At 40.9% G+C, this 25,132-nt stretch overlaps 1 protein-coding gene across 2 annotated transcripts in view; it reads left to right on the top strand.

The window, feature by feature from the left end:
- EPB41L2 (erythrocyte membrane protein band 4.1 like 2) overlaps nucleotides 1–25,132 on the top strand; it is a 111,276-nt gene that overhangs the window by 22,465 nt on the left and 63,679 nt on the right. The window contains exons 1-3 of one of the 2 annotated variants that reach the window (XM_074144633.1): nucleotides 13,617–13,925; nucleotides 19,332–19,816; nucleotides 21,146–21,349. In XM_074144633.1, the coding sequence (XP_074000734.1) occupies nucleotides 19,346–19,816; nucleotides 21,146–21,349 (675 nt within the window). In that variant the 5' untranslated portion in view covers nucleotides 13,617–13,925; nucleotides 19,332–19,345. Of the gene's footprint in view, nucleotides 1–13,616; nucleotides 13,926–19,331; nucleotides 19,817–21,145; nucleotides 21,350–25,132 lie in introns of those variants that run through there. The other variant, XM_074144631.1, reaches the window with a different exon arrangement.

Raw genomic sequence — 25,132 nt, 5'->3', positions numbered from 1 at the left:
TAGGAGGATATTTCTGTCTGTTAGTAACTACAAATATATAGTAACGAATCTTGGATTAGTGATGTCTTAGCGCTATCTCATAGCTGATACTGCTTGCACGACTTCGTTAACCTGAGTGTGTGAGTAGGGCTTGTTAAATTAATTTATCTGACTGCTATTTTGCAGCCCCTGACTGTCACACAGCCTGGTGGCTCCTGAGTCTTCGTGTATGTTCTGCAGCTCCAAACAACTCCTGCACTTCCAACGGCAGCAGTGCTTTTGAGCGATGCTCTCGTAGGAGGAAGGGCTGAGGGACTTGGGTCTTTTCAGTCTGGAGAAGAGAAGGCTGAGGGGGGATCTGATCAACGCCTATAAATACTCAAAGGGTGGGTGTCAGGAGGATGGGGCCAGTCTTTTTCCAGTGGTGCCCAGGGACAGGACAAGAGGGAACGGGCACAAACTTGAACATAAGAAGTTCCATCTAAAGATGAGGAGGAACTTCTTTCCTGTGAGGGTGGCAGAGCCTTGGAAGAGGCACCACCAGGCTGCCCAGAGAGGTGGTGGAGTCTCCTTCTCTGGAGACATTCCAAACCCGCCTGGACACGTTCCTGTGGGACCTGCTCTGGGTGGACCTGCTCTGGCAGGGGGTTGGACTAGATGATCTCCAGAGGTCCCTTCCAACCCCATATCATCCTGTGGTTCTGTGATTTTGGTCTCTCAGCACGAACAGCTTATGCTGCTTCTATCAGAGGACCTGTCAGCTGCTGTGATGATAACATGATAATATTTTCTTCCATGAGCACCTGATTTGAAGGTTATATATTAATATTGTAATTTAATATTAAAATTTGAAGTTGTAATTGGCCTACTGTCTGTGTTGAAATAAACAGTAAAACTATTTCTTGAAGGTTTTCCTTTGTTTCTCTTCTGAAAGTAGCACGAGAGACCATGAGACTTCTAGATTTAGCCTATGGATAATCAAAGGAAAGCAACTTGTTTGTTCACCGACTTTCCAGCAGCTCTGTAACGGGTCTCTCGTGGCTGATACATGTGACACTGCTGCTCGTAAATTGACCACGCTTGAGTGCACTGATGATAAAATAAATGAGTGGATTATTTTTCACAATAGGCTGTTATGACTGACAGTGATTAAATTATGAGAGATTGCAGAACACATTCTTTGAGTGGCTACAAAGAGAGCTGTCTGTTCAGAGCAGCAGAGAAAGTACATCGCGTTTCTGTGTTCCTATTCTGAAAGAGTAAAGTGGTGCGTAAAGGAGACACCGAGCACTGGGACAGCAATATAAGTCGACAAAAGTCCTAGTTTCACTTTTGCTGAGCGTTAGGATGTTTAATTGTTCGCTATTAAAAGATTCGGAGTAGGTCCCCGGGTCATCAAGGATTGAAACACATAACGTTTCAAGACCTTTACAAGGGCCATTGAAAGGTTGGGTTGGTTTGTTCCATCTTCGTACTTCTTAGGGAAAGTGGCCCCAAGATCTCATTCGTCGCATGAAAAAACACTTATTAAATATAGTTATCCCAGAAATGTATACCTATTCATGGTTATATCAGAATTTCTCAATTAAATTGTTTGCGATTTCTTTCCAATGTAGTGTTACTGGATAGTTTGGGTTTCCACATCTAGTGGTCAGGGAGCTCTGAAAGCTGCTGTAGCTTTTGCATTACAGCAAACAAATGAACATATTGTGAAAAGCATGTTATAAACACACATTTTTATGGTAACATCACTTTTATTCAGAAGTAATGTGATACAAAATATTCTGTAAGTCAAACATATTTAGAGACTTTATTAAGAATTAACATTAATCATTTCAACCATCTTGAGCTATTTTGATTTATTTTTTTTCCCTCTTTGCACAAACAGAACTTCTATTTATTTTGGGTACTACAGTATATGATGTGCTAATCAATACTGATTGTTGTTATGGTAACTAGTGGAAAAATAATAGGGCAGTTAGTATTCATCCTTTATTTATATGTTTTTATTCTCTTCTCCATTAAACTCACAGAAACAGGGCAAATCAAATTCTGCACAAAGTGGGAAAACGTTGTAGTCTGTTATTCCAGAGTATTACCTAGGCTAGGGAGTAGACATCTAAGTTGGTTGATGTGATTTACCTAGAGCTATATTGCTGGCACAGATGTGACTTAATTTGTCTTCTCGGTAAGCATTTGCAAATCCTTTTCTTCTACTACCATGTCTTTTTTTAACCTTGAAGATGAGGAGAAACAGAAGAGTGCTTGCATACCTTTTAGATGCAAAAGTGATACAAGCATTGACTAAAACGTAAAAAGGACTCTCTTCACAGGGAATCCCTTTTCCAGTGTTCTTTCTGTCAGAGGGAATCAGCACATTATTACAGCTCACTTTCTGACAGGTCTTTATCTGCTATTATGTAGATGCTGTTTCAGTGTCAGGGTTAATGTGTTTAGTGAACTTTGTATATTACTTTTTTTTCCCATCCTGGATCTTATCATAGAATCATTGAATTGCCCGGGTTGGAAGGGACCTTTCAGATCATCGAGTCCAACCATCAACCCAACACTGCCAAGTCCGCCACTGAACCATGTCCCGCAGCACCACATCTACACATCTTTTGAATCCCTCCAGGGATGGTGCCCATTCCAAGGCTTCATAACCCTTTCAGTGTCAAAATTTTTCCTAATATCCAATCTGAACCTCCCCTGGCGCAACTTGAGGCCATTTCCTCTTGTCCCATCGCCTGTTCCTTGGGAGAAGAGACCGACCCCCCCTGGCTACAGCCTCCTTTCAGGGAGTTGTAGAGAGCGAGAAGTCTCCGCTCATCCTCCTAAAACGACTGTTCCATTTTATGGGTATATTTTCAGTTCAGACTTAACCAAATGATGTGGGTCATGAAAGAAGGCAATACACCACTACAGTTCCAATGGGCCTGGCCCAGCGCTCCCCTTGCTCTGCGTGGCAGCCTCCATCCTCTCCTCACACCTGACTTTTCGGTTCCTGCCGCAAAAACGATGAAGTGGGAGGCGGGCTACGCTGTCCACCACCTCGCCTTTCCCCTTTCTCATCTTTCTGAGCAGCGGGGGGTGTGTGGTGCCCCCCCACAATGCTGGAGCTGAGCTCTGTTGGGTGGAGAAGGGCTGCCAGCCCTGTGCAGGGTGATCTTGGAGTCAGAACCTCAATGTGCTGAGATGACATGACTGGAGGAAGTTCTAGCTCTACTGAGAATACTACTCGAAGTTGGCATCTAAACTTAAGGGTTTTCTGACTTTGCCATACATGGAATTTTATTCTTCCTGGTTATTTTTTTTTTATTTTTTTCCAGAAAAAACCTGTCACTGTGTTCCTGAAAGCTTAAACTGACTAGTTTAGAAGGGCTTCCCAGGTGTCTCAAATGACAGCTTTGAACATTTTTAGAAAGTGGCTTTACAGAATCTTATGGTCACTTCATTAATGAACTTGGAGATCTTAACCTTTTAAACCCAGCTTCCAGAGCTGTTTGAGCACCTGTGACTAAAGCAACTTTAAAAGAACTTTAAAAACACAGCGATACAAACTAAACCATTTCTTAATGAAATTACGTACTTTTTTCTAAACAGTGCTTATAAATATGAGCTTCTTTCCATCAACTTAAAATGTTTTTAAACATTAAGGGCTTTTCTTGGATCACTCTCAACAAAGTGCTCAGAACTAGAAGAAGAAAAATTTGCTCTAACACAGCTTCTTAAAATTTGTTTGCATTCCTCTTCTTCTTGCTGTGTTTCCTGAAGGGATTAAACACTAAGTAGAAGAAATATTGCACAGCTTCCAAGAGACTTGAGTATTCTTTCTTTTTCCGTGGGCCTGTAATGCTAGGAATTAGCGGAAAGACAAATGGCATCTCTCCCTCTTACAGTTTTTCTTTTGATAGTTGATTTTTCTTCCTGCTGGGTTTATTTTCATTTCCTAAAGGATATACTAAGGATTAGTTAGAGCCAATTCTTAAGGTAGTGTTATGGTCAAAATTGAGAAGAAAAAAGCATCTGATATTTCTGCTACCTCTGCATGAGATCTGCAAAGAGCAAAACCTGCTGGGAGTTGAGTAATGCAGAATCTATGTATTTTTCCTGAAACTTCTCTGCTCATTCTTTGAATTGGACAATTCACTCCTTAAATAAACGCAGTCCTCTATTAGAGCAAATGGGAGGGATGTTCTTTGTCGTCTGGGCATGAGCAGATTGCAGCCCTCCACGTATTCTGACTCGTAGGGAGATGAACGGAGCCTGCGCAGCACACGCTGCCTAAACCCTGGCTCAGATTGAGCAGTCGTAAAATGGATTGGTGACTTAGGCTATTCATCCCAGCCAGGACGGCTTAAAGGAGGTCACCGACAACGTCAACAGAGCGTACAATCCTTTTCTTCCAGATAGGCTTTGCTTTGGGTTTTTTGTCAGGCAGGTTCTTTCAGAAGCATTAAGGCCTTTCCACTTTCATCTCCGTTAATCAAGGGCTGTTTGGGAAGAGATTCCCAATGAAAGGAGCTCCAGTGTTGGTTTTTGATGCCTGTAATCCCTTCAGTTAGGGAATGTGGAGGTCTTCATAGACTGTGGATCAAGAACATAATCAATTCCCGTTTTTCGGAACTTCGGGAGATTAGAGCAGAAAAATCTAGTGTTTTATACCATTCTCAGATTTGATTATCTCTTTGTTCTAAGAGGATTTCTGTCGTTTCCCCAATTATTGGGGATATTGAAAACACTAACAAACATATGTTGTGATGCACAGAAAAGGAAGAACCGAATTCCCTTTGTTTCCCTGTACCAAAGAAACCCAATTTCCCTTGGTCTCCCAAGACCTCTTTGATATATTTGCTATACTGGTTTCCAGTTGCTTTGGGTAGAAAAAAACCTCCAGTTCTAGGTAGTAGTGTAGTCCTGATTTAAAAAATTAGCTGCAGAAATACATTCTCTATTTCTGAAGCTCTTTCATTCATACTAAATATGTGACTGTGGCATAATTTGTGATTAGTTGAACAGCTTTTCAGTGCTATGTTTGAAATTTTTCTGGTTTTGATCAGTTAGCAAATAAAAACATTCATGTAATTTTGCGAACAGCTTATTTTGCTTGTTCTCCTGTGGATATGATTTGAAAGAAAAATCCAGTTTGTGTGTTGAATCAATCCTTTATGTCCTTTTTGTTCAGGTGAGATGTTAAACTCCCTGGACGTGAGCCAGGCTTCCGACACGGTTTGACGCGACCTGGCTTTCTAGCAATGGTGATGGAATTAAGAGTGGAAGGCATAGGACTTAATTGATAATCAGGAAGATTCTAAAAAAAGTAAATAAGATTAAGTGAAGGTACAAGAGGGGAGGGAGAAGAAAAGAGGATGAAAGAGATGTTTACACATGAAACTAATGTGAAGTGAGAAGGGTGTCTGTGCGTTGCGAGTGGTGAAGGCCACACATCACAGCTTAAAATAGTCTTCTCCTATGGCTTGGGAATTTTAGGGAATCTCTTTCCCACTGCAAGATTATGGAACGTTGTGCACAACATAATTCTTTTTTCACCATTTCCATCTAAATGTCTCTTTATGGTGTGGCTACATATATATATTTAAAAGGCTTATCTATGTATCTTAGCGTGGGGTGACACAAGCTGGTAATAAATTTTCAGAATAAGAATTAGAGAAGTCACTTCTCAACTTCTTTGAAATCTTTTTGGATGGCTTAGCAGAATTGACATTTCACGTGAAGCATGCTACAATATTTTGGTTTGTGTAACTTATGTGGGATGAGGAATTATTTTGTCTTTTTCAATAATTTGGAACTCTTATTTGGAAGTCACCCCGAGCATACTATACGGATATCTTAAAAGGAATGCCTTGAGCTACATTTCTGTTTTCCTTTTCCAGGAAGCTGACTTTAATCCTTACAATTTTTATCTCAAGTGCTGCAGTATATTTTGCAGATACGTGCAGTCTAAAATCCATTCTGCTTTGTTAAAGACGACAATGAAACATTGTTTTAATTGGCATAAGAAATGTATGAGAAATGCGGCAATTTTTCTGTGTGGGGAAAAAAAAAAAAGACTGCTTATTCATTTAGTTTCAAGTATGGAATTGTTTCTGTGTAAATGTGGTCATGGTGATTAATGAAGTTGAAGGGAATGACCTGATGACAGCAGTACCTCATAAAAGGAATCTGCCAACACAGGATTCTTTCTTCACCTGTTGTGGATGAGAATGTGGTTCGTTTGTGTATAGCCGTGGTGAAACCTAATTCCCTTGAACTGGGATGTAGAGTTAGCCGTGTCTGTCTCCTCCGGACTCGGATTTGACCTCGGATTTTTAGTGATGTCATACAAGCATGAATTAGCTTGGAATGTTCACCAGGAAAATGTTACATCACTTGACAAGAACGAACTTTCAGCTTGTGGAATAGTTATTTCAGTGGAAATTGAGCTGGGAATACTTCTGTTCCAGGTTATAATTTTAAAAGTGAAAAAGCTCATTTCATAACTCTTTTGTAGTTTTCATAACTCCCACGTAACCCAGTACTGACGTTCCATACATCTATTACAATTTCTGTGCATGCCTAGAAGATCTAATAATCTAAATGGATTAAAAAGCCTTGTCTCCACTTTCTCTTTTCTCTATGAAGTTTGTAAGTATTGTCTAAGCAAAAATAAACTTCTATGGACTGTCACCTTTATATTTTTTGGAGAGAAGTGACCTCTGGGTTTCAACTGAAAATAAATGAGAGGCTCTGATGATGTCTCCTTACATGGAACATCTTAGAAGTACTTGATGTCGGTATGAAGGAGAGAGGAGGCCTTGAGACCTCGTTTTGTTCTGCTTCTACTACTGTCCTAGTGAGCGCATCTTGTGTGTCATTTCACAGCACCCAAGTTTTTCTAGCTGTAAAAAAATCAGAAATCTTTTTATAGATAAGCCAATTTTATAACTACCACAAAACAGCTTGTGTCTTCAGATAGGTATTTTAGGCAGGTGTTTAATTTTTGAGCTCTTGAGCAAAAAGTAAGTGGGATATAGAATCGTAGAATGGTTAGAGTTTCATAGAATTACAGAATAGTTCGTGTTGGTAGGGACCTTAAAGATCATCCAGTTCCAACCCCCTGCCCTGGGCAGGGACACCTCCCACCAGACCAGGTTGCTCCAAGCCCCATCCAGCCTGGTCTTGAGCACCTCCAGGGATGGGGCAGCCACAGCTTCTCTGGGCAACCTGTTCCAGGGTCTCACCACCCTCACAGCAAAGAATTTCTTCCTGATATCTAATCTAAATCTCCCCTCTTCCAATTTAAAACCATTCCCCCTCATCCTATGGCTCCCCTCCCTCATCAAGAGTCCCTCCCCATCTCTCCTGGAGCCCCTTTAGGGACTGGAAGGGGCTCTAAGGTCTCCCCGGAGCCTTCTCTTCTCCAGGCTGAACACCCCCAACTCTCTCAGCCTGTCCTCACAGAAGAGGGGCTCCAGCCCTTGCAGCATTTTCATGGCCTCCTCTGGACCCATTACAACAGGTCCATGTCCTTCCTGTGCTGAGGACTCCAGAGCTGGACGCAGTACTCCAGGTGGGGTCTCACCAGAGCAGAGCAGAGGTGGTGAATCTCCTCCCTCGACCTTCTGGCCACACTTCTTTTGATGCAGCCCAGGATGCTGTTGGATTTCTGGGCTGTGACCACATACTGGCATCCTGCGTTGAACTTCTCATTCATGAACACTCCCAAGTCCTTCTCCTCATATAATACATGGCGTGTTTTAAAACTAGAAATAAGCTTGCTGTGGAGGAACTGGTGAGCTGATGATGTAGTTTAATTGTTGAAATATTGTCTCTCAAATCTTGGTATTGAACGGAACCAAAACACTTACAGACATGTAGGTATGCCCGAAAACCAGAAGTGAACTAATCAGAATTCTGTCATTTTTGGGATACAGTAATCCAGTTTCTCCAGAATGTCCCGCTTTTCACTTAGTCCTGTAGACAATCCAAAGTAAGCATTTGCTGCTTAATAAATAAATAAATAATTACAAGTGCAAAAGAAGGAGCCCTCTGCTTAAATCTTAGAATAGAAGAACAGCAGGTCTTGAAACTCGTCATGAAGTTAATGTACAAAAATGAAGATGCTACTGGAAAAGTCTTAAATTAAAATATTGCCTCTTGTGAGGCATTTGATTGCATAGAAAAGAGATTTTTGGGCTCTTGAAAAGACATTCTTCTGTGGAAACACTGTGTCATAAGGGTAGTGGGTTTAAGGGTTTAGCTTTTCCCGCTTTTTCCGAAAGTGCTTTTGCCCTTTCTTGCACAAATGCTTTTGTGGTTAAACAGCTTTTCTGGGCAGGATTTTACGAGGGTTTCATTGCTGAGTCTCCTGTGGCCTAGCGCTTGAGGGACCAACTCTTGGAGATGTCGTGTTCTGCCCAGGAGCCTCTCCAATGTAACTCAACCCGTACTGGGATACTGGTGTCTTCCCACCCTGCCCCCTTGCCGGCCTCACTGCAGTTTTTTGGCTGTTACACAAATCGTGACCTTTTTTCCTGTTTTGTCTTCAGTGTCTGTTTCCTGTTTTCTCCTTCCCACCCCCACCCCATTTTTTGTTCCTGACTTTCTCTCCAGTGGTGTCTTTTCTTTCTGTCACTGTTTGCTTGTTTTTCCCAAGTTTTTTGTTCATAAAAAAAAAAAAAAAGGAAGAGAGTATTTAGAGCTGTAACCTAAGTTCTTCCATTTTACTGTGTTTCTGTATCCACGCTTCTGTCTGAATTTATTGAACATAAATTCATAAATTCTTGGAGAAGAGGAGGCTCCGGGGAGACCTCATAGCGGCCTTCCAGTCCCTGAGGGGGGGCCTACAGGAAGGCTGGGGAGGGTCTGTTTACAAAGGCCTGCAGTGACAGGACGAGGGGCAATGGTTTTAAGTTGGAGAAGGGGAGATTTAGATTGGATATTAGGAAAAAGTTCTTTACCATGAGGGTAGTGGAACACTGGAACAGGTTGCCCAGGGAGGTGGTTGAGGCCCCTTCCCTTGAGATATTCAAGGTGAAGCTCGACGAGGCCCTGGGCAACCTGGTCTAGTTGGGGGTGTCCCTGCTGACTGCGGGGAGGTGGGACTAGATGACCTTTGGAGGTCCCTTCCGGCCTGGACCAATCTATGAATCTACGAAACATTAATTTGCGTGTTGTTCATGCTGTTTCCCAAAACTCAAGTCTCTCAGATGGATGGATTTCACCCATCCTGACAGAGATCTACACATTTTCAAAGTGCTAGAAATTTCAAGTCTTTAATTTGTTGAGTATCCTATATTTAGGCAGGCTTCTGGAGTAGCACATCCTGGACTTTATCTGGACCACAGCTCTGGTTCTTGGTCTCTGACATCTCACTTTGGGAGCTATTGCTCAGGTGACCTTGATTTCTGAGAGAATATAATGTAATTTTAAACTAGAGTCTGAGTCTTTTTTTGTTAGTCTATACTTCCTACAGCTTCCACACGGGAACATGCTCTTGTGAGAAAAGAACAGTTATTAACCACTGTATTATTGTCACGAAAAATTTGAAATGAGTTTGGTCTGTTTATATGTTTATATCAATTTTCCCTTTCTGATTGTGATTTCAAATTACTTCAGAGGTGAATTCAGAGTTAAGGAAAATTTGGATAGGATGGGGGAAATCCATGACTGTGAGCTCAAAAATGGTCTTGGATCTAAGTTTGAATTCAAGAGAAGCATAGCCACAGAGAACAGCAGTACACTGAGGGTAAATATGCTTTCAAGCATTTGTTCAGTCAGCACCTAAACTGATGAGCCCAAAAAGAGGCAAAGAAACCCCCAAACCCATGCAGATTGGGAGTTTAATTCAAACAAATGAGTCTTTTTTTGGCGTGGAGTTCATAATGCTGTGCTATATGTGTTTGTGTAATAAAACTGATGATAAATTGCTGTCAACTTGGATTTGTGTTTGCCTCGGACTGTTTCAAAGCTTTGGAACTTCTCTGATTATATAGAATGAGAACTGAAAACGTGGCCCAAGAAGGCAGAATAAAAACCTCTACTTAATTTGGTCTGAAAGCTCCCTGTAATAACACACCATCCCCAGTTGTATGTGATCATTAAAAGGCTTTTTTGCAGTGGGTGAGGCTGCTTTGGTAAACTGCAGTTTGTGATGTATATTTATCTGGGAATGGCATTGCCGTCGTGGCTTGGCAAATCAGCGTCTGCTTTCCCTTGTCTTTCCTTAGGACAGTCCTAAATACTCCTCCCCACTCTGTTCTTGGTGTCCACAAGTGAGTTACTCTGTTAAATCTTTCTTATCTGTCATCTTTTTCTAACTCTCCAAAGAAAACTTTGTTTAAATAGTTACTCTCTTGGGACTCTCGTGCATATCCTGTTATCTGTTTTATATTACGATCTTTCATGCTGGGAATGTCCTTCCAAAAAGCACAACACAGCTAAATCACCCCGATGACTAAAACCATGTTAAGTGTTGAAGTCCAGGCACAAACCCAGCATTATTAGCATAAAATTATCTTTTACTTTTCTCCCTCCATTAGTACTTTTAGACTTATTTGTACTTTTAGACTTATTTCTCACCTTTAGGGCATCATTTAGTTTTGTCCAACCCAGAGATGTTGCAGTGATCGAAATGTTGGTAGTGATAAAGCCATAGAAACATAGAAAGCTGCTGATATTTTCACTTTTCTAATCAAATACCAGCATTGAGAAGAGCCTATGGGAACGAGGAAATTTTGGCTGCCAATTTTATTCGCTCAGCGAAGAGGCATCTCCCCTTCACTGCTTTTTGTTGCTTGGGATTGGCAATGTTACGCTCCCCCAGGAGCGGCAGATGGATATTTTTCCCAAAGAGCAATATTATTTGGAGTTTCAATACTTTGTTATATATTCGAGTAAACATAAGTATGTAGGGAAAAATTTGCAGTGTCCTGCTTTACATATATCATCTTAGGTGCATTGTAATTATTTGGGGGGGTTTCTGCTCTTTCAAGGGAATACTTGTGCTCCAGTAGCACAGGAAGGACTCTGAGGTTTGGGGAATGTGGGAAAGCTGGCAGGGAATATGGAATAGCATTTATTCATTGTAGCAGCAGTTGGGAAAGATCATGTTTTCAACTATTCTATTTTTCATTTGTTTATTTTTCATACAACATACTGTACAACCAATAGCCTGGCTTTGTTTAGTTGCACGTGTGTCAAGATTTCTGCAGGTCCTTCAATGGTTGATTCGCACACTTGTAACAACACACCCAGCAAAGAGACAGCTAAAACCTACCTGCAGAAATCCAGAAAAATTTCACTTTGCACTTATTTGCAATTTGAATTAAGCTTGTCTAAGATAAATTGCCATTTAACCAGGTATTTTCGACTGACTTCATTGGGGATAGGAAGTGGTGGCACTATCAATTTTTGCATTTCAACTCGCGTCCTGCTTCAGGAAAACTGATATAAAAAAAAACAAACCAGAGGTAGAAGATTCTACACTTGTCACCTATATAAAATAATTTATAATTTTAATGTCACTTTTTCCAAGTTTTTGTTTGCCTCAGGGATGTGCAAACACCAACCAGTACCGTTCAGCTGCCTTGCCCAAGAGGGCTGTTGTCTCTGTACCGCTTGTATTTGACAATAGCACAAACGATGGAGTACGCTTTACGGCTGACATCCAGAACTGACGTTGCTGCCAAAAAAAGGCACTTCTGTGGCTGTGTTTACACCCCGGAGCTTTGTAAACAGCGTTTGTCCATTGAACTCTATTCTTGTACGTGACAGAGCAAACTGTCTTCATGCATTTGTCAGTTGGTTTCTGGCCGTTGTTCCCCAGTTGGATTAGCAGAAATAAAAAGCTAATCGGCATTTTGAGTGTGATCTCAGTAGCATCCACATCTGTATGACGTTCAGCCTCCACATACTGGTGAAAGAAAGTTAATGGTTTTATCCGCTTATGAAAATTACCTGCAAACGTGCTCTGCTCGTAGGGGTCCGTGAGTCGGATTCTACCAAAGCCACAGCTTAGTCCCTTCTCGTTTCTTTTTCCTGACCTTGAATCCTGGTCCAGCAGTTATTTCCCTCTTTCGCGCGCTGTTGTACATTTCCTGACCGTGTGAGATGGTAATAATTCTCTATATGACTTCCACCAAAGAGGAAATGGATACTTGTCAAATCAATGACGTGTGCCTGGGATTCCAGCATCCAGGAGCTTTATTACACTGAGGCCCCTCAGTTTGTAGGGAAAAAAGAAATCTCAGGTTGTCCCGGTTTGAAGTGAAACCGAACCAATTTTCTGTTCTGTAACTTTACATCCTGGCCAGGCCTCCTCTAACTCTCTGTAATTAACGGCAGATTGTGGAGAAAACTGCTCGTTCTCAGAATGACCAGCCCAATGTTTGTGCTCCGTGCCAAGGGATGGTGAGCAGGGAGGCCCTTGCTTATCCTTATTGCTGTAACAACCAAGGGCAGACAATTTCGTTATTTGCTCCTTAGGGGGTCGGAAACGGAAAAAACGTAGAGGGGTCACATCGGTGGGGAGGAGGGGACAGGAGAGGTGACCCAAACCTGACCAACTGGGGTATTCCATCCCATCTGCCCCACGCTCAGTATAAAGGCTGAGGGATCAAAGGGTCAGCCCCTTCCTGCGATGGCCGACGTCCAGAGAGGACTCTGTCTGTCCATCTGCCTTTGATCCCGATCCGTGTGTTCCTGACTCCAGAGCTGGAATCCAGTTCCCATTCGTCACTGAGTCCAGTCTGGGACTTCCCCAGTGCCTGCCGGTGACGTGACTGTCATCCTGGGAGCTTGATACGGTTTTGTATATATATATTGTATCTATTTCATTATTTTCTTCTTTATTTTTATTTTAATATTAATTCTTCATTAAAGTAGTTTAGTTCATTCTAAACTTCTGAATCTCCTTATCTCTTTCTCTCCTCTCTCCTCTTTTGGGGGGGGGGGGGGAGAAGGGGGGGGAAGGGCCATCTGTCGATCCGGTTTTGGTAAATTCGGCCGAAACCACGACACAGGTAGTAGGACTTTATTTTTCAACCTGAGTTGGGAAGTGCTTTGATTAACCACGGTACCTTAATTGCCCTGGAAGCGTACTTTATACAAGAGTAAACTTAATGTTGTAAGTATAAAAAGAAACTGGTTTTAATCTTGTCAATACATTATAAATAGAATGAAAGTGAGAAATGAAAAAAATGTTGTGGCATCTAGAAATCAAGCATTTCTAAATCGGAACAAGTTAAATAAATTACAGAACCCAAACAGATGGAGATTGGAGGGACAACATTGCTCAGAGCAAGTGATTTCTCACTGCTGGTTTTAATCTCCAAAATTGCGGTTATCGCGAGGGTTTAATTTGAACAGTCAAAACCCACTGTGAACTCGCAATGTTGATTTTTAAAGATAGGGCAGAGACTTTTCCCAAACTGTTGTTCTTAGTTTGTTGGAGAGAGAAGAGGAAAACAAGAGAGCTGTCTCTTGACCTATGTCCGTTTTCTGGCTGCTGGAATGAATTTGGAACTCAACCCCGGTTTTCCACTGAGCGTGCCCTTCTCCGGCGGTGTCAGGGCCGGGGTGGGGTCACTCCTCTTCAATACAGCTTTGCAAAAAGGCTGTGGGATTCTCAGCCACTTACAACATCTTTTTCAGCGCTGGGGAACAGCACAAAACCAGCTTAATAAACAGATTCTATATCCGCATATATACCCTGGATAAGAAGAGAGTTCTCAAACTGAATTAAGTTTCTCTTTGAGATTTATTTTTTCTGCCTCGATATATCAGGGTATTTGTAGATTGAAAATAGAAAAGGAAGAGATTGGTGTTATCTCTGGCTGATGTATAGCTAGCGCTGGGAGAGCGGCAGGATGCATATTTGCTTAAATGTAATCTCAAAGACATTTAGATGCGGGCATCGCAACCTGGCGACCTGTAGCACTTGCAAGGTATTTATGTTCTGATTTTGTTGACGTTTTTGGATTTGTTTATGATGAACTTTACATGTTGTGTGGGTGCTGTTATACACCCGATGCAGTTCTCAGTGTGTTTCATTTAGTTCCAGAAACAGCACTTTCTAATATTATTTTCTATGTTTAATTAATTAAACTCTCTTAGGCTGCTTCCTAGTGTCGGGAGACAAATTTTAACAAAATAGCATTTAAAGAATTCTCGCTTGTTTTCCTGTCCAATGGTATTATCTTTCCTTTCTGGAAAGTTGTTTCCCTTCAACTGAATTATCCTTTAAAACTAATCCTTTGAAGTTGTATATGGATCGCAGTAACCAAGTTCTTCACCAGGCAGTGGGGATGCAGCAGGTGTTTTATGGAAAGCTGGGAGCACCGGAGTGGTAGGGAATTAGGTACATGCTGTTGTGTTGCTTTAATGGGAAAAAGATTTTGAGAAATAGTCACATTCCTGGATTTTATTTTGACTTTACAGACCGGTGAGGTAATCTCCCTAGAGTGACTTCACAGCGATGTGTCAGCATAATAGAATATTTTCACAATAACATTATCTAGACTAGAGATACTCGCTTTGCGATTTCAGACAGGAATAGATTTCTCTGTCTCTTTTCATTCCCTGTCTATATCCTTGATTATTTTTTTTTCATTTTATTTTTTGGTCTTCACAGTGATATTCAGAATGACTCTAGTACTTATGTCGTCGTTTCAGAAGTATCTTTTAAGTTCATATCACCCTGCGTCGGGTCAGTGTTTTTCTGGCGAGTCCTGTGTATCGCAAGGCATGATGACACGGTTGCAGTGATTTTCTAGCCCTACAAATATTAGTTCCAGAGATTGATGATATTTAAATATTTGTATAAGGATAAAAATGTTTTCCTAGTAATGCGGGTAGGCTGCTGTATTTGGGAGGGAAATGTGTTGCTTGCAAATACTCGGCTGTATGATGGCATGGGTGTAAACACAAAGGCTAAAAATAACAAGTTACATTTAGTAAAATATGCTTATATGAAAACATTTTGATTACTTGTCGTAACTTGGGAACCACACTTGAAATTGGGATAGCCTTGCTGTTTAAAGTTTGACCTTAGAGATGTGCTACTGATTTTTTAGAGCTATTATGGCACCATCTGCTGACGGAGGCACAGACTGGCAACGACAGTTTGCTCACCTGGTTCATAGATAGATTCATAGATTGGTCCAGGCCGGAAGGGACCTCCAAAGGTCATCTAGTCCGACCTCCCCGCAGTCAGCAGGGACACCCCCAACTAGACCAGGTTGCCCAGGGCCTCGTCGAGCTTCACCTTGAATATCTCAAGGGAAGGGGCCTCAACCACCTCCCTGGGCAACCTGTTCCAGTGTTCCACCACCCTCATGGTAAAGAACTTTTTCCTAATATCCAATCTAAATCTCCCCTTCTCCAACTTAAAACCATTGCCCCTCGTCCTGTCACTGCAGGCCTTTGTAAACAGACCCTCCCCAGCCTTCCTGTAGCCCCCCTCAGGTACTGGGAGGCCGCTATGAGGTCTCCCCGGAGCCTCCTTTTCTCCAAGCTAAACAACCCCAGCTCCCTCAGTCTGTCCTCATAGGAGAGGTGCTCCAGCCCCCTCATCATTTTGGTGGCCCTCCTCTGGACCCGCTCCATCAGGTCCATGTCCTTTCTATATTGAGGGCTCCAGACCTGCACACAGTGCTCCAGGTGAGGTCTCACCAGAGCAGAGTAAAGTGGCAGAATCACCTCTCTGGATCTGCTGGCAACACTTCTTTTGATGCAGCCCAGGATGTGATTGGCCTTCTGGGCTGCGAGAGCACATTGCCTGCTCATGTCCAGCTTCCCGTCCATCAGCACCCCCAAGTCCCTTTCCTCAGGGCTGCTTTCTAATACCTCATCCCCCAGGCTGTATTTATACCGAGGATTGTTTCTTCCCAGGTGCAGGACCCTGCACTTGCTTTTGTTGAACCTCATGAGGTTCATCTGGGCCCACCTCTCCAGCCTGTCCAGGTCCCTCTGAATGACATCCCGTCCCTCCGGTGTATCGACAACACCACACAGCTTGGTGTCATCTGCAAACTTGCTGATGGTGCTCTCAATCCCTCTGTCTATGTCTTTGATAAAAATGTTAAACAGTACTGGTCCCAGGACGGACCCTTGAGGGTCACCACTAGTCACTGCTCTCCATCTGGACTTAAAGCCATTGAGTACCACCCTCTGGGTGCGACCATTCCCTCCCGACCATGGTTCCCTCCCTGCAAGTAGGGAGGGCAGTTTAGGAGGCAATTGGGGCAGAATCATAAGGAAAACGGGTGATTTTTCCGTTGGCTTTTGTTTAGGGTAAATATTTTTAGCAGGAGATAGTATTGCAACGGCAAAAGTCTGAATCGTAACGCAGCGTTAGCTGTCCGGTCACCTGGATTATTGGCATACGGCTCTTCCATGATCTGTGAAGCTTATAAAGAAACAATTTTGGATATTTTTGGGGGGGGCTATACGTGGGCATAGAATTGTTCTTGGTATTCTGTTTATCAACGCACCACCTCCTAAAGTCTGCAAAGAAGAGCCGTGACAGCATGAGATCGGTTCAGGCCCCGGCTCTGGTGCTCTTGTCACAGCGTGGGAAGCTGTGGCTACTGGTGAGACCCAGAAAAAAGCCGAGTCCCAGTCTGTCTCTGCAGCCTTGAAAACCTCCTCCAGTTTGAAAATAGGTGATTAGATTTCATACATACAAAACATGTTTTCCTGCGGGTTCTCTGCTGTAACTTTTAAAAACATGTTCAGTAGTTTGCTAAACTGTTGATCCTGGAATTTAGTCTCATCTGTTTTTTTCAGGAATGTGCTTATTAAAAATGAACTTGATCAAAATAATTAAACTCAGCAGTCAAAGTACGTCTGTTTGCATGTGTATACGGTCCTGTGTATGTATAAACACAGAGAAGGATGCAAGTTCCTATGGGAGATGTGGGGCTTTGCTGAGTTGATGCTTGACTGCAGCTCAATATTTTATTGGAAGCCACGCAATGTAAATGTTGGGGAATTAATATAACTAAGACAATTTTAGGGATATTTTCGCTTCCTTAAGGATCTCAAAGTTGAAAACTGTATTCTTTAGTTATTAATTTATTTCTTTGCATTCAGAGGGCTCCATATCTTTGCAATTGTAGTAATGCGCCTAAATAATGACTAAAAGGTGAAATTGGATTTACCTTTTACTTTGTCTGCTAATAGGATGTGTGCAAGGGATATTGGCACCTTCAGCAAAACGATGCTGCACAGAACCATGTGATGCCATGAGTTTTCTTGTTTACGTACTGATAATAAAATACAAGTTTTAAAATTTAACAGAAATGTAAAGGAAAAAAATATTTTGGTCGGTACGTTCAGCCTCATTTGAAGTATGTTATTGTACTCTACAGAATATAATTGATTTATGCTTTTGGAAAATCTTCTGGGGGTAGTATCAAGTTCCTCGGGTATTACCCAGTGGTTAAACCAGACCCTTTTACACTCTGTCACATTTGAATGGCTGTTTCCGCCAGGATTTTGCTTCCTTATGGTTTTTATGGCAAGAAATTTTATGTATTGAGACCAGCGAGCATCTTGTTTGTAAGTGACAGTTTTCTGTGCTTCAAATCAATAATATGACATGAAAAAATTCCACTTTCCTTAAAGCAAAAAAGCTCTGAATTAAGTAGTGGAAGTACACGCGACCTCGTGTTAATCTCTCATATATATTTTTCCGACTTTCTTTGCTCCCTTCTCGCTCTTTTATGTACACCCCATGTGAGCGCTAATATTTGGAAGTGCGAGTACGTAATTAGTAAGAGAACAAATTGGTTCTTTCTTAGAGATGCATGAGAAGAAATCACCAATTAATAATGAGAAGTCCATTTTGACTTTATAAAGCAGAGAGGATCGCTGTTCTCTGATCAGAAGAAATTTGGATTTTTCTCTCAGGGAAAGTTGATTTTTGTTTTCTATGTATTGTTCATTTTGATAATAAACTTTTACAGTATTATTAGTAGTATTATTTTTAAGATTGACACCTACCATTAGGAAAGAACAGCAGCAATTCTGTGTAAGATCTGAAGGTGATAGCAAAATGTAATTGACTAGTAGCACCTTTAAAACTTCATACTTTAAATTAGCATACTAATATGTGGCTTGAAATAGCAAATTCTGTAATCTCAAGAGCTAGTCAAATGGGACCTGCCTTTCAGAGGCCTGTCGTCTCTGAGAAATAATACTTACACAAATATTAATAAAGCTGTTAATAAAGTTTGTTGTGCTAGAATGAAGTTATAAATGTAATTGTAAATAACCTGCTAACCTTCAGGCCAGACAAACAGACCAGCAGTTTAAAACTAATTGTTTGAAGAAGGCTGTAAATAAATATCGGTGGCTTCTAATGTGATCTAACCATTTTAAACTTCGTTTGTTGGGCCCTGGTGTGCTTATTTTTGCTGGCTCACTTCAACAAATTGGGAGAATTAGTTATATTACATTTTTAAAGTAATGCAGTCAAATCCAGTGCCGCACAGCTAACACAATTTGTTTATTCTAGTTAATATTTTTTCAAGAAATAGCAAATAATTTTTAAATTAAAGATTAATGTCGCATATCCTGTTCTTACAGTGTTATGATTTGTCTTTAATTTCACTGAAGGAAGCGCAGGCAGAGGTGGTCAGAGTATAAGAGTTATGCATGATTTTATGTTGATCAGTGTAAACTCATGATTAAGAACCCAATCTTACTTTGAAAAAAAAAAAGTATCCTTCGTAGCATTAGTAGTAATTTCAACAGTATCACTGTCTTACAATTTCTAATTCTTTTTATACTCAGTATCATGCTCACCATCCTTTTTCCCTATTGTTTGGGAATCTTGCTCATTCCTTTTCCTTCATCCCCACCACTGGTTCACTGTGGACTAAGATAAGGGAATTGTGAAAATACACCCTTAACTTTAAATGCAACAGATTTGACTATAAACTAAAACTTAAATGCTGAAGCTGTGACTTCCCGTCTAAAATCAATGTCTGCTCCTGGTACTGTCAACTGTAAACCTACTGGTTGTTTCTTTGCTGAAGAGGTGTGGATGAGGAGGAGTTTGGAAGAGTTATGTTAGGTCTAAGAGTAAAGGTACGCTCACATTTCTATCAAGGAGAAGGAACATATTGGTGGATCTATCTCTCTAGAGTAGTATTTTTGAAAATCTTTACGTTTTAGCTTACTGGCTTTACTTGTGAGCTATGCATTTGAAAAGAAGTATTTCTTTAACCCTGGTAAGTTTAATTTAGAAACTCTTGTAGATTATTACTACAAATTATTGCAAATAATGTGTCAGTAAAAGTAATAATGCTACATAACAAAACTCTTTCTATTGTTGCTGTTTTTAGCGTAAGTTCTGACAATGACAACTGAAGTTGGCTCAGAGACTGAAGTAAAGAAAGATTCTGAGCAGCTGGGACCAGATAAAGCCAAGGACAAGCCTGAAGAAGCATCAGAGACTCCAGTAAATCAAAAGTCCAGGGAAACATCCTCTGAAGGAGCTCAAGACCCATCCTCTGCCCCAGCACCAACTAGCCAAAGTAGTCCAAGCAGCCAGAAAAAGGAAAAAGCTTCACCTGAAAGCAAGGGTATTTCTCGTTTCCTTCCCCCCTGGCTTAAGAAACAAAAATCCTACACCTTGGCAGAGCCCAAAGATGAGACCAAGAAAAAGCCCCCAGGGGAAGAAGGAGTAGTTGAAGAAAGTGAGTGCCAGACACCAGAGGGGGCGGCTCAGCCAAAAAAGAGCTTAGAAGAAGCGTTGGCCGAAAATCAGCATAATGCGAAAGCAGACGACAAGGAGGAAAAACGCTCCGTTAGTAGTGCTGAAACACAGGTACGTGTGGGAAGGAGAATGGGTGCTTTGGAGTCATTTTAATGAGACCTGATTCATGATTTACATAATTCATGTAAGGATCATAGAATTGTCTAGGCCGGAAGGGGCCTTTAAGATCATCTAGTCCAACCATCAACTTAACTCTGATAAAAACCATCACTAACCCATGTCACTAAGCACTATGTCAACCCGTTTTTTGAATACCTCCAGGGATGGTGCCTCAACCACTGCCCTGGGCATCGTTGTTAGGTTCATATAATTCATTGTTAGGATCATATTGGGGGAAAAAATGACTGCACTGGACTCGTGTGCAGTTGGGTTGATAGAGTTGTGAGGAGCGTAGCAGGTTCCAGACCACTTCTCACTTCAGTTTTTCTAGATGCATAATTTTAGTGTAACCTCACTCTTTGGCATAGTTCAAAGGAACATCAAACTGTCTCATTGTGGTAGAAATGAGCAAGGATAAAAGGAGAAGCTTCTTGAGTCAGCTTTGTCTCTGAAGCCATTGGATCTCAGGAAGACCTCCTTCGTGACTTAACCACGAGTAACAAATCTCTGCGTCCTTATCATCTCGGTTTTTGTTATCCTTTACATAGAAACCATGCTTGTGCTCATTGTCCTTAGTGATTCATCCTGGGAGGTTGGTGCTGAGTTCCAGAGTCTTGCTTTCTGAAAAGTTGCAACCTTAACAGTCAAACCTCCCTTCTAGGGTGGCAAAGATGACTAAGGGCACAGAGGATCATATTAAGGGCATAGAGAATCTTTCATATGAGGAAGGGCTGAGTGAGCTGATATTGTTCATCCTGGAGGAGTGAAAGGTGAAGGGGAATCTTATCACATTGATAAGATGTGATAATATTCAAAACCCAACTGGGATATAGTCCTGGATAGAGGGTCCCTGGGGGCATTAGACTAGATGATCTCAAGAGGTCCCTTTGAACCTCCACCATTCTGTGATTCTGTATATCTTCACTTTCATAAACACTGGTTTTTAGTTTTGTATAATTCCTGGAGCTTCTTGTTAAATTTGTTTCTCTTAGGGGAAAAAAAAGCCAATGAAACATTAAAAAAAAAAAGCTAATTTCAAAGAAAGAAAGAAAAAAAAAATCAGAAAAAAGAAAGAAAAAAAGGTACCCTCAGTGGTTTGAGAGCAATATCTGGCCCCAAAGGAAGATGTTAATGCTTACATTGGTTATTGTGATTCCAGTATGTGCATAACTTTAATGAAAGCTTAACATCTTATTTATTAGTAGCTTATAAAAGAAATGAACAAGTTAAAAATACCCACCTTCCTGAATTTCAGTCGTTGTTTCCCTGTATTTTCTGTAGCCTGCCAAAGACGGTAAAGAAATGGAAGTAGAGAAAGTTGCAGAGGAGAAGGAAGAAAATCAAGAAGAAAAAAGGGAGACAAAAGAAGTGCAGACAGCTGAAATGAAACCAGAAAACATTCCCCAGAAGTCTCCTAAGAAAAGTAAAACTGTGCAGTGCAAAGTGATGCTCCTGGATGGCACGGAATTCAGCTGTGACCTGGAGGTAAGGCATCAAATCTCATCATAAAGAGCTCTTTTTATTTATCGAGAAAATTTGCTTTCGTTTCACCGAGAGTTTAACAAATACATTTTTGCATGTCTAATGACCTCATTACAGTGTTACATTTGCATCACTATCATTAAGGGCCAGTTAACATTTCATTTTAAAATTTCACCTTTAACACCTTATAAGTATATCCTTAAAAATGCATTCTGAGGTACAGTAGCAAAAAAGATAAAATGCAATGTATAGATCCTTTCAATGGGAATAGTCTGACAGCTCAAACTTGATTTTTTTACAAAAGATTAAGGTTTTCTTGAAGGTCACATGCACTAATAAAGTTGTCTTGAGTTCACTGGTTTGTTTATTTTTTTTAAAGTTACCTCAGCTGGAGAACTAAAGTTTGGAAAAAAAAAAAAGTTTGCTTCCAAGAAAAATTCTGTTACAGGTATAAAATGCATATTTGTATTTAAAGTTATGTTCTAGATCCAAATTTTCATGTCATTACAACTGCAAATCACTGGGTTAGATACTGTATATATTTATCTGTTAAAACTGACTTAAAATTGCTAACTGAAATAGGGATTGTGAGCTAAATGAAAAATAGCTTCTTGGGTTTTATGGCTTTAATATCCTTTGAACATATACATACTTTCAGTCTGATCATAGTGTCCAAGTTCTACGTCAAATAGTAGTTGTTTAATATTTTAGATCAAGATTAAATTATGAAACACGTAATTACATGAAAGGAGGAAAAAAGTTGCACTCCAAATGTTACTTTAGTTAAATTACCTTTAATTTGATTTATTATGAAAATTTTTATGAGTAAGGTAGTAAGTAGTATTTAGCAGATTACTTCAGGGCAGTACTGTCCAGAAAGATGCTAGTCTCTTCAGGACTAAGGTGAGAGAGGTTTTTCTCTATTAGAAAGTTCAATTTTAATCACTTTTGCCCATACAAGATGCAGCACCGACTATTATAAACTGGGTGACTTCTTCAGGCACGCCTTCTGAAGGGTTGGGAATTGTTTTAACCAGAAACTCCCTATTTCCTACTGGACTGATGGATACCCCTGAAATAAGCTTATTTATTTAACACTGGGATGTGGTGTCCCCTTGGAAAGAAGAGAATGTTCCTTGTAGGACAGTTTAATTTGGAAACCACACTTCCAGACAGTCTGTTGTAAGACACATTGAAATTTGCTTAATTCTATTTTGTAATTCCGATAAACTTTGCGAACACTTGAAAACCGCATTTGTAGAAGAGTTTAGCTTTGTATCTCCAGGTTTGTGTAGGTGATATTTTCGGAAGTTCTTCCAGCACCAAAGGCAGATTCTAATGTGGAATGTGGAATTTGTCTCGTTGCCATTTGTTTTGGTCACACGAGGTGGCTGTAAGGTGAGGAGACTTTTCTATGGCCATAAAGGCTGTTATTTAGAACGTCATCATTTTCATTTATGGGTTCAGTAAGGTAGAGATGTGACCAGCAACACGACATGATTGAGGGTGTTCTGCAAAATGGTACCTAATATGACACCCACAGCAAGTAGAATTTTAAGTGAGAATTAGAACCACAATGCGTTGGTAGTTTTGTGGAGAATTTGTACATAAGAAGTTCCATCTAAGCACGAGGAGGAACTTCTTCACTTTGAGGGTGGCAGAGCCCTGGAAGAGGCTGCCCAGAGAGGTGGTGGAGTCTCCTTCTCTGGAGACATTCCAAACCCGCCTGGATGCGTTCCTGTCCAGCCTGCTCTGGGTGACCCTGCATTGGACTAGATGATCTCCAGAGGTCCCTTCCGACCCCTACCATTCTGTGATTCTGTGATTTTATACATGTACCTCAGTTCCTTCCTTCTTCCTTGTAAGTCTGGAAGAGGAAGTGATGGGACTCTGAAGAGTGCACATAATAAATGTGATAAGTGGAGGAGGATGGAAAATAAATGTCCTGCCAACTCCAGGTCCAGTTTGCACAAAAAACTACTCCAGGCCTCTTCTTTGTGGTACTAGAAGTAGTCAGAAGATATCTGAATACATTCCGCATCCTATTTTAAGATTTCTGTTGCAGAGTTTCTTGATAACGTCACTTGGAGAGAGTAATGAAGAAGCCCAGGAACTCTTAGTGAGGTTCTGTCTTCAGCCTGGTCCATCTTGGAGGGCTCTGTCATGTTTATGTGTGTTGTGTTCAACGGGAGCCTTTCTTAGGCCTCTGGTAACACACACTTCTTAAACGGACTGGGAGTTATTACCTATAAATAAAGATAAATTGCAAAAGTTTTCCTTCGGAGATGATACTTGATATTGAAGTGTTTGCATTCTGAATGCTTGAGACTGACATGCATTGAAGTTATTTTTCTTGCAGTATTTCTTAACTTGTTTTATGCACAGAATATTGAATTATATGCAGCAGAAATGGTATTTCCGTGCAGTTGCCACTACTTGCACATGCCATCATAAGTAATCGTTCCTGAGAAGCTGGCAGTTTCTCACTGAAGATAAAGCTCCTGCTAGTCTGGCCACACATTCAGGAAGAAGTTGCCTTTTGGTTTTTTGAGTGGCCTTGATTTAGCTGCTTTAGGGTAAGATTTCTGCACTGTAATACTAAACGACAAAACCATCTTTTAACAAACAGTAGTGTTAGATTTGGGGAGAAAATATAGGTTTAGTTGCAGATGATTCACATGAATCTTTTTTTTCCCCGAGCATCTTCCTCTCCCACCCCAGTAGAATTAGTCACTTTGACTTTCCAGGGCTGGAATAAGAGGTGAAAATGCCTCTTTGTGTGACAGCAACCAGTAGACAGGGTCAGTAAGTAGGTTGTGGGATCTTTCGAGCTCTTCTGTTCTTTGATTTGTTTTTGTGTTTGTTTTGGTTTTGTAGCTAAGTAACTATTGTGAAGATGTTCTGGGATTTGGTTTGGTCATGGAGTTTCACAAGTGCATTGTGAAATACCAATGTAAAAGTAATTCCTCCTTATAGAGGAAAAATGGGAGTGTTCTAGGGCTTCTTATCCCTATGCCCTGGTAAGCAAGGGTTGATGCTTCATTATCATCGACTGAAAAGGGCACAGATAAAAGTAAGTTTTGCATAAGGGAATCGTACATCATGTTACTCTGCCTGGTTTTGGTTTTTTCCTGGAATCTTCCAGAAGGAGTTGAATTTTGGGAGGATATAAGGAACTCGGAATCTATGTACTATCAAAAAAACCCCACAACTTAGCACAAATGATAAATGTATTACAATTATAAACTTAGTACAAAATGTCCATGGATGTGCACTTTGGTCTCACTGGAATTATTTTAATTTACTTTGAATGGATTAGGTACATGTGCAACTCAGCTTGTATCGTATGAGTAACGTTGGGATTGATTACAATATAAAGTCTGGTTAAAATTAAATCGACGTAACTTCTGCATAAGAAGATACTTTCTTGGAATCTATATTGAGTCAAAGCCCTTTCTGTTAAAAAAGTATGTTTATATGTGAAATGCAGAATGTATTGAGAAACACTTCAGAGTAAACGAAAAATTCTGGGAAGGAATAACCCCCTGCATTAGTACAGGTTTGGGGCTGACCTGCTGGAGAGCAGCTCTGAGGAAAAAGACCTAGGAGTCCTGGTGGACAACAGGATGACCATGAGCCAGCAATGTGCCCTTGTGGCCAAGAAGGCCAATGGCATCCTGGGGGGCATCAGGAAGAGTGTGACCAGCAGGTGGAGGGAGGTCATCCTCCCCCTCTGCTCTGCCCTGGGGAGGCCCCATCTGGAGCACTGTGTCCAGTTCTGGGCTC

The sequence above is a fragment of the Numenius arquata genome, chromosome 2 (genome assembly GCF_964106895.1).
Source record: "Numenius arquata chromosome 2, bNumArq3.hap1.1, whole genome shotgun sequence".
NCBI lineage: Eukaryota > Metazoa > Chordata > Aves > Charadriiformes > Scolopacidae > Numenius > Numenius arquata.
This window is presented reverse-complemented; position numbering and strand designations above follow the sequence as displayed.